This window comes from Doryrhamphus excisus, chromosome 3 (assembly GCF_030265055.1).
Source record: "Doryrhamphus excisus isolate RoL2022-K1 chromosome 3, RoL_Dexc_1.0, whole genome shotgun sequence".
In the NCBI taxonomy this organism is placed as follows: Eukaryota; Metazoa; Chordata; class Actinopteri; order Syngnathiformes; family Syngnathidae; genus Doryrhamphus; species Doryrhamphus excisus.
The window spans coordinates 22,066,310-22,075,853 of NC_080468.1; the positions used below are offsets into that span (position 1 = coordinate 22,066,310).

The 9,544-nt window shown below is 41.8% G+C and overlaps 1 protein-coding gene and 1 long non-coding RNA gene across 3 annotated transcripts; both read left to right on the plus strand.

The window, feature by feature from the left end:
- Positions 1-80: 80 nt before the first annotated feature.
- On the plus strand, positions 81-2,726 carry LOC131125031 (uncharacterized). The gene is made up of 3 exons (XR_009128964.1): positions 81-662; positions 1,001-1,116; positions 2,102-2,726. It is a non-coding gene; the product is annotated as an uncharacterized LOC131125031 (long non-coding RNA).
- Positions 2,727-6,580: 3,854 nt separating this feature from the next.
- LOC131125030 (diamine acetyltransferase 1-like) lies at positions 6,581-9,544 on the plus strand. 2 transcript variants are annotated; one of them, XM_058066144.1, is made up of 6 exons: positions 6,581-6,748; positions 6,841-6,892; positions 6,985-7,059; positions 8,561-8,662; positions 8,740-8,780; positions 8,951-9,544. In XM_058066144.1, the coding sequence occupies exons 1-6, from the start codon at positions 6,686-6,688 to the stop codon at positions 9,116-9,118; spliced, it is 501 nt and encodes a 166-aa protein (XP_057922127.1). In that variant the 5' UTR covers positions 6,581-6,685; the 3' UTR covers positions 9,119-9,544. The 2 variants fall into 2 exon arrangements, with proteins under 2 accessions (XP_057922127.1, XP_057922126.1); XM_058066143.1 differs by having other exon boundaries at positions 6,582-6,748; positions 6,985-7,068.

Consider the following 9,544-nt stretch of genomic DNA (forward strand, 5'->3'; position numbering starts at 1 on the left):
CATTTGCTTCTGCAGGCATTTTGAACACTGGCAAACCTTAAAATGCTTCCATGTGTGTGTGTGTGTGTCAAACAGTAGGGTCCCTGTTTGCTTCTGGGTTAGGCCCAAAAACATTCAACTTGTGGACGTCACTCCCACCGCAGCGCCTCGTTGTGCACACTGGAACTATTCTTGCCGCCCTGGTGACATAATGGAGCATCTCAGACTTACACGTGTGCCATGAGGAAGAGGGGCTACAAGGCGGCGTGTATGGAGTCAGCATCCTACAATACTACAATAGTACATCCTCTACACAATATTATTAGTGAAGAGTGTACCCCCACTCAACACACTGGCTGGAAACTGAGAGTGAAACCGTCACAAGGGCCGTTAAAGGCCATCACCTTCCGGGGTGGGGAGAAAAAACCAAGGAGGTGAGACTTTCAGCTTTTCTGGAATAGTCTTGATTGGCCAACACTATAAAATGAATTAGGGAAGTAAAGTGGTGTAAAATGCAAGTTCCCTGTTCTTAACTGCTGCAAATCAACCTTCACCGGCACGTAGTGATGTTTAGCTACAATAAATGTCCTCCTGCAGGTAAAAGTACACAACAATCCATTCTATTTAAAGAACATGCTGAACCTTTGACCTCCACCACTGAGAAATGAACTCTAGAATATACAGTAAGTATATAAACTATATATTTATCCTGAATGTCCTTATTTCCTATTTATTTTTAATTAGTCACACACTGCTATTGTATTACCCCTGTTACAACATTTTGACTCTTATTATTTTTAGATTTAATCTTTTTCCTTAACACAGCACATACTGTCATTTAAAAACAGTATTTGCTAGAGGTATTTGATTTTTTTCGACACTGTTGATTGTTTTTCTTTCCTTCATTACTGCTTAATCAATCTGAAACAGGTTATAAAGCCATTTCTAAAGCTTAGCGAACCACAGTGAGAGCCATTATCCGCCAATAACGAAAACACGCAATGGTGGTGAATGTTCCCAGGAGTGGCTGGCCAACCAAAATGACACCAGGAAGCGCAGCGACAACTCATCCAAGAGGTCACAAAAGACCCCACAACAAGATCCACAGAACTGCAGGCCTCATTTGCCTGAGTTAAGGTCAGTGTTCATGACTCCGCCATAAGAAAGACTCTGGGCAAAGACAGCCTGTCTGGCAGAGTTCCAAGACCGAAACCACTGCTGAACAAAAAGAACATTAGGGCTCGTCTCAATTTGGCCAGAAAACATCTTGATGATCCCTGACACCTTTGGCAAAACTACTCTGTGGTCTGATGAGACAAAAGTTAAAATAAAAATAACACTGCATTCCAGAAAAAGAACACATCAATAGTAAAATATGGTGGTGGTAGTGTGATGGGCTGTTGTGTTTTTTTTTATTTTATAGGTATCATTAATTGTATTTATTATTATATTTACTCTTATTACATGTTTTGGTATATATATCGTTAGTTTGTAATTTATTTATTTTATTAAATGACACATCAGAACAAAATATGTCAAATTGTAAAATGCATGGTATGAATGAAATATTGCTAAAAAAAAAAAAAAAGCACCACTTCTTCCTACTTCTTTTCATACATGTTGAATTGTGCAAACGTAACCATGTGATGTTCCTGAATGTAACTTTTGTAATTGTAACCACATTTTAAGCAACATTTTAATGGTGCAGTCCAACATGGCCACCCTTTGCTTCAATGTGATGAAAAAAGCAACAACAATACTTCAGAAAATGAAATGATCTTTTGTTACAACCGCTTTGCTGTTTATAAATGAATGAATGAATAAGCACCATTTCTGGAGCCAAAGGCAAATAAAACTTTGATTTTGTTGCTTTATGATTCTAACGGTGACTAATATGTCATCAGTGTTATTTAAGCGTACAGTGGCAGGATACAGCGTGTTCCAGCACAACAAAGTAGGCGTGAAGAAAAATGGGAACTGTTATTGTTCTCACATATTTAGAGAACTTGATTTAGGGTGCCTTCGTTCTCACGCTCATTTGCATAGACTGTTTGTTCGAACTACTCCAATTATGTCAAGTATTCATCATTGCATAACTCTTGTGTTTTACTTGATTCGTCAGGGTAGTTACTGATGTCACCAATGCTGATCCAAAGTGAAAGTGGTGGAGGTGTTAGTGGAGCTTCCTGAGCGAGTCCAGCAGGTTTCATGGAAGGAAAACGTCTAAGTTTGTGAAGAAAACAAAGCCAGCAATGGAGGCGGGCGGTCATTGTATCTGTTGGCCTCCGAGTTTTCCTGTTATTCATCCTCCATTTACAAGAAGCAAATGTGAGGAAGTGACGACAAGAAGGCAAACAAACCGCCTTTTATTCACATTTATACACATGGAAAATCAAAACATGGAGGAGGCACAAAAACAACCCAGTATGGAAAGAAGTTACAGTGTATATATTTAAAATTATGGTTTTCTGTGTGTGTGTAATTTTATTACTGCAATGTTTTTCGACCCAATAAAAAAAGAAGCAAAAATAAAATGACGGCATATGCACCTCATATAGCAATATGAGCTAATGCTTTTCATATCTCAGATAAAAGCAACCTTATTTGGGCAAGAATCCCTTACAAGCACAGCTGTCCAAAATGTGGCACAGGGGCCATTTGGGTCCCTCAGATTGTTTTTTTTTTTTTATTGGCCTGCGGCACATACTCTGTTACTACCTCAATCGTATTTATTTATTTAACCCCAATACAATACACTCATATGTGACTTTACTCATCTGTATACACCAGTCATTATTTGCACAATTTATCATTGCACTAAAATTAATATGTCTGTTCCTGCAAATGCTCCTGTGGAATACTATGTGTATATTTTGGATATATTGTATATATCTTGTTAAATTGTTTTTTTACTCTAATTGTATATACTTTTTTTTTAACTTAAAACTACTACACTGAAAGGCGAAGCTCTCCATAAATATAATGACAATAAAGGCCATTCCATTCCATTCCATACAGTGCCATTAAAGAAGAAAACTAACAACTAAAAAGCCATAATGTAAGAAGAAAAACACTAATAAGAAAAAAAATATATTTTGGAACATAACATTTGCTGGAGTAAGTTTTCCGAAACAGAAGAACACACTAACGCTAAAACAACAATACAGTCGGCCCCCCGTTTTTCACACTCACAAACGGTGAGAGACCGCAAAGATACAGCTCTCAAAATGCCTATTTTTAAATATAATCATTAATGACAAAAAGCGAAGTAAAAAAGATAAGAAAATACAATCTACTGACTATCGCTTTCAATGCAAGTTGATTAAAACACTTTAAAAAGTATTTCCAGCCAACTGTGAAGGATTAAGGTGTGCCTTCCACTGAAAATGCTTGCTTTTCCCTTTTCCTTAGTTAAAAAGTAGCTGCTGGTGTTATTGTTTAATGGCGTGAACGAGTCACAATAACTCACACAGCCACACATGTCCAAATAAGGACAAATGTATTCAATGACGTCCTCCTCTCCTTTTAGTTATCTTACTGCTGATGACCTCATTTCCTGGTTTCTCTCTTTTTTTCATGATAGTGCTAAACTGATTTCTCATTTTTATTCGTGTATGCGGGTAAGAATAAAAATCTATGCTTTAAATATGATTCTCATAGCAAATTTCTCTTTAGTGTTGGAAAATGGTCCTGCAGTTCAGAGACCAATGAGATGCCAGACTAAACAGGAAGAGGAGGCGGCTTCCTGTACAGGCCCAAAGGAGTCCCTCTTCCATGTTTAATCCCAGGAAAAGTCTGCCAAACGGATTGAACGTATTGATATTTCATCTGACACAATGACACAGCAGACATGAGCTACGTTGCTTGGTTTAAAGGTGACTAACGTCTGCCTGACTAACACGCTGCAAATGCGTCGAGGGTCTCGTAGCTGTCGTCAGTGTGGAGGCTAAGGAGCCTGCTGATGAAAGAGCTCTGCAAGGTTTCAGTGTCAAGAGCCGTGCGTCAGCTTCTATTAATAGCATCACGGGTAGCAGCTCATATATTCTCTGGCAGCCTTAGAAAAATCCCTCTTTTTTACCTCATTTCCTCCCCGCCCACCTCACAGCAGAATGCCATGCACTGTGACGAGTACAGACTTTTTATTTTTAGCCCGCAGCAACCGCCTGGTGCTATTTAGATATAAACGTTTTGCAAATGTTTGGACAAAAGCAACACACATACAATTATTTCCCAGTCAAGAAAGTTCAATTTTACAGATTTTTAGGCTGGTTTAGGTGTCTAACAAGCTATTTATATCCATGGCTAGAATATGTTTTTAAATAGGGATGCTCCAATTGGTGTGGCACGGTGGATGAGTGGTTAGCGCACAGACCTCACAGCTAGGTGACCAGGATTCAATTCCACCCTCAGCCATCTCTGTGTGGAGTTTGCATGTTCTCCCCGTGCATGCGTGGGTTTATCCGGGTTACTCCGGTTTTCCTCCCACATTCCAAAAAAAACATGCTAGGTTAATTAGCGTCTCCAAATTGTCCATAGGTATGAATATGAGTGTGAATGGTTGTTTGCACAGTTACCACTATTGCTGCATTTTGACTGTTATTGTCTAATAGCGGCTGCGGAAGAGTGGTTAGCACGCAGGCCTCATAACTAGGAGACCCAAGTTCGATTCTCCCTGTGTGTGTGTGTGTGTGGGACTCCGGTTTCCTCCCACATTCCAAAAACATGCTAGGCTAATTGTCCATAGGTATGAATGTGAGTGTGAATGGTTGTTTGCACAGTTACCACTATTGCTGCATTTTGACTGTTATTGTCTGATAGCTGCTGCGGAAGAGTGGTTAGCACGCAGGCCTCATAACTAGGAGACCCAAGTTCGATTCTCACCGTGTGTATGTTGGACTCCGGTTTCCTCCCACATTCCAAAAAACATGCTAGGCTAATTGTCCATAGGTATGAATGTGAGTGTGAATGGTTGTTTGCAGTTACCACTATTGCTGCATTTTGACTGTTATTGTCTGATAGCGGCTGCGGGAGAGTGGTTAGCGCGCAGGCCTCATAACTAGGAGACCCAAGTTCGATTCTGCCCGTGTGTGTGTGGGACTCCGGTTTCCTCCCACATTCCAAAAACATGCTAAGCTAATTGTCCATAGGTATGAATGTGAGTGTGAATGGTTGTTTGCACAGTTACCACTAGTGCTGCATTTGACTGTTATTGTCTGATAGCAGCTGCGGAAGAGTGGTTAGCGCGCAGGCCTCATAACTAGGAGACCCAAGTTTGATTCTCACCGTGTGTGTGTGTGTGTGGGACTCCGGTTTCCTCCCACATTCCAAAAACATGCTAGGCTAATTGTCCATAGGTATGAATGTGAGTGTGAATGGTTGTTTGCACAGTTACCACTATTGCTGCATTTTGACTGTTATTTTCTAATAGCGGCTGCGGAAGAGTGGGTAGCGCGCAGGCCTCATAACTAGGAGACCCGAGTTCGATTCTCCCTGTGTGTGTGTGTGTGGGATTCCGGTTTCCTCCCACATTCCAAAAACATGCTAGGCTAATTGTCCATAGGTATGAATGTGAGTGTGAATGGTTGTTTGCAGTTACCACTATTGCTGCATATTGACTGTTATTGTCTGATAGCGGCTGCGGAAGAGTGGTTAGCGCGCAGGCCTCATAACTAAGAGACCCAAGTTCGATTCTGCCCGTGTGTCTGTGTGGGACTCCGGTTTCCTCCCACATTCCAAAAAACATGCTAGGCTAATTGTCCATAGGAATGAATGTGAGTGTGAATGGTTGTTTGTCTATATGTGCCCTGTGATTGGCTAGCGACCAGTCCAGGGTGTACCCCGCCTCTCGCCCGAAGACAGCTGGGATAGGCTCCAGCACGTTCGACTTTTCTTGTATCCGTCTTTACACGCTTTGCCTAGCATCACTAGCGACAGTAGCTAGAATTATTTGCCACCCTCATCACCTTCAGACTCTGAAGAATACTGTACTGCAGTATACTTCCGTCAGTATACTTCAATACTACACTGCATACTCTGCATACTGTGTAGGCTACTTAGTTTCTCAGTGTAGTGCTGTCCCAAATCCATTACGCACTTACTGGAAATAATTATCATATACAGACCTGATCACCTGACCATACACCGTTTGACGACCCTGCACCACATGAAGCTCCAGTATTCCACTGGAAAAGCACCCCAGATCATGATGGACCCCACGCCCTCAGAGAATCTCATCAGTTTTTTTGGTGTTGAAGGAGACAAGGTCTGCTGTCTGATGGTTATTGTTGCAGTTGGCACCAGTAAGGGCCTTCATTTGGGTGGAGGACTGCCCTATGTCTTGACTGACAGGGTAGGTGTTATTTTTTTATGTGTCTATCACTTAACTTTTTTGTATTTCCAAAAATATACAATGTCTGTCTTACTGTGTCAATCAGGTACTTCCGAGTGCACTGCATTTTGTCATACATCTCCGAAAACTAACTGAGACAGCCTACGTCACGGCGCCCCCATGTGGCCGTTCATGGTCACTGCAAGTTAAAATCAAGCGGCTTGAATCACCTGAAGGGGTTGTGATGTCATGTTTCGCCTCCCTCCTACAGGGGGCGCTGTGTACGTGCGTGCTTGTATGTAAACCCACGGCTACCTCAGCTTCCAACAGTAGCAATCCATCCTTCACACAGCAGAACATCCCGAAAGGACCAAAATCATGGACTTCTCAATTAGAGCTGCTAACGTGGACGACTGCAAGGATGTGGCGAGGATGAATATGGTGAGACACGCACGCACACGTAAACACGCACGCTTGACTGAACGTCACGCACAATAATATTCCGTGTAATGTTCTTTTTATGTTCCTTTTAGGAGCTGGCCGAGTATGAGAAGGTAACAGAGCAGGTGACAATCACACAGCGAGGTAAAAAAAATATTTGTTTTTGGAGTATTCCTAAAAAAAAATACAATATTATATTATATTATACTCAACTATGTGTACACTTGAATAATTAGACTTGGAACAAGACGGCTTCTCCAAGAATCCATTCTTCCACTGTGTCATCGCTGAGGTGCCACAACAGCACAAAAGTAAAGACGGTAATTATAAATGTCAGCAGACACACCAAGACATCAACACGTACCACAAACCCTCTGATTATTGTTTTAAAGTTCATATTACTGTTTAAGTCTTGATTCTGCTGCTTAAAACTACATCAAAATATGTCATCTAGTATGATCGTTTGGACTGCTCGCAGATTGCAGATTGATTACGGAAGAGTTAAACAAACTTGTTGGGGCGGTTTGGAGAAAAAAAATGAAGCAAGGTCACCTCAGTGGATAAGATAAGGCGTGAGGAAAACAAAAGTTTTTTTTATTTTAATCAGACAGGTGACAGATATTACCTTAGTCACCCAAATGAGTAAATATGTGTGTTGCCAAATTAGCGTTAGCGTTGCACATTGACTGTTATTGTCTGTTAAGCAGTTAGCATTAATGCTACACATTAACTGTTATAGCTTGTGTTGTACAGTTACCACTAGTGCTGCATTTTGGACTGTTATTGTCTGATAGCGGCTGCGGAAGGCTGCGCAGGCCTCATAACTAGGCCTCATAACTAGGCCTCATAACTAGGAGACCCAAGTTCGATTCTCCCCGCGTGTGCGTGGGACTCCGGTTTCCTCCCACATTCCAAAAACATGCTAGGCTAATTGTCCATAGGTATGAATGTGAGTGTGAATGGTTGTTTGTCTATATGTGCCCTGTGATTGGCTAGCCACCAGTCCAGGGTGTACCCCGCCTTTTGCCTGAAGATAGCTGGGATAGGCTCCAGCACGCCTGCGACCCCCGTGAGTATAAGCGGTAGAAAATGGATGAATGAATGTCTCTTATGCAGTTAGCATTAATGCTACACATTAACTGTTATAGCTTGTGTTGTACAGTTACTACTAGTGCTGCATATTGACTGTTATTGTCTGATAGCGGCTGCGGAAGAGTGGTTAGCACGCAGGCCTCATAACTAGGAGACCCAAGTTTGATTCTCCCTGTGAGTGATTCTCCCACATTCCAAAAACATGCTAGGCTAATCGTCCATAGGTATGAATGTGAATTGGCTGGCAACCAGTCCAGGGTGTACCCCGCCTTTTGCCTGAAGACAGCTGGGATAGGCTCCAGCACGCCCGCGACCCCCGTGAGTATAAGCGGTAGAAAATGGATGAATGAATGTCTCTTATGCAATTAGCATTAATGCTACACATTAACTGTTATAGCTTGTGTTATACAGATAGCACTTGCGCTGCATGTCGACTGTTATTGTCTGTTATGCAGTTAGCATTAGCGCTAAACACAGTCTATCAGTTTTAAAGCAGAAATATTTATACCTCCATCCATCTATTTTTTTACCGCGTATGCTGGAGCCTATCCCAGCTGACATCGAGCGAGAGGCGGAGTGCACTCTGGATTGGTCGCCGGCCAATCGTGAACAATCATTCACACTCACAATCGTTTGCAAATTGCAAGTAATCACTCTTGACTAGTATTTTCAATGTACGCAAGAAAAAAATACATTTATGAATATTCTATTACTTCTCAGGTCACACAAAGATTGGCTTTGCACTTTACTTCTACTCGTACAGCGCATGGCGGGGGAGGGCCGTTTACATGGAGGACTTGTACGTCATGCCGGAATTCAGAGGTATCATCTGCCTCATCAATGTATACGAAGGAAGATACGCCGCCTTGTGTTTTTATATTCAAATGAATGTTTTTCAGGGAAAGGTGTGGGTAAAGCGCTAATGAGCAAGGTAGCACAGGTGAGTGATGCCCTGGAGCGCATGCTACAATTAGCATCAGCATGTCAGATTAGCATTTAGGTTATATCGACTGTGTTGTCCAGTTAGCATTAGAACTATCTATGTCATCTGTGTTTAACGTCTTAGCATTAATACAGTTAGCATTAATGCTACGTGTCGGCTGTTTGCAGCTGGGCCTGGCTGCAGGCTGCACTCAGCTCAACTTCACCGTGCTGGAAACCAACCGGTCCTCGGTGGATTTTTACCTACGGCGAGGCTGCTCGGACGTGACGTCTGAGATGGGCTACCACTTCATGTCCTGCTGCGGGGACGCCATGCGGCAGCTGGCCCAGCCCTGACAGCTGACCCTTGACCTATGCAGGTGGAGACAATCCAACAGGGCCCTGATGTTTTAGATTTAGGACACCTTAAGCTTTGTGACACTTGACACTTATGCAACTGTAAGATATTTAATTATTCATGTAAACATTGTTTTTAAGTCTGTGATGAAAGCCATCAAATTATTAGGCAAACTTTGATTCATTTTGTACATAAATATGCTAAAACGAATCCAATGTAGGCCAATACAGTTTAAGCTATACATCCCATAGATAATTTTATTTCGCTTTTAAATCGCTGCTAACCAAGTTTACTTGTGGAAATTCATGTTTTCTTGGGTATTTATGTTAAGGGCAATGATATGGTAAACATGCACAAATGACTGCTGTCCCTTTAATTTATATGTCAAAACATGTCTTCCATATGAATACAAGGATGAGTTGTGA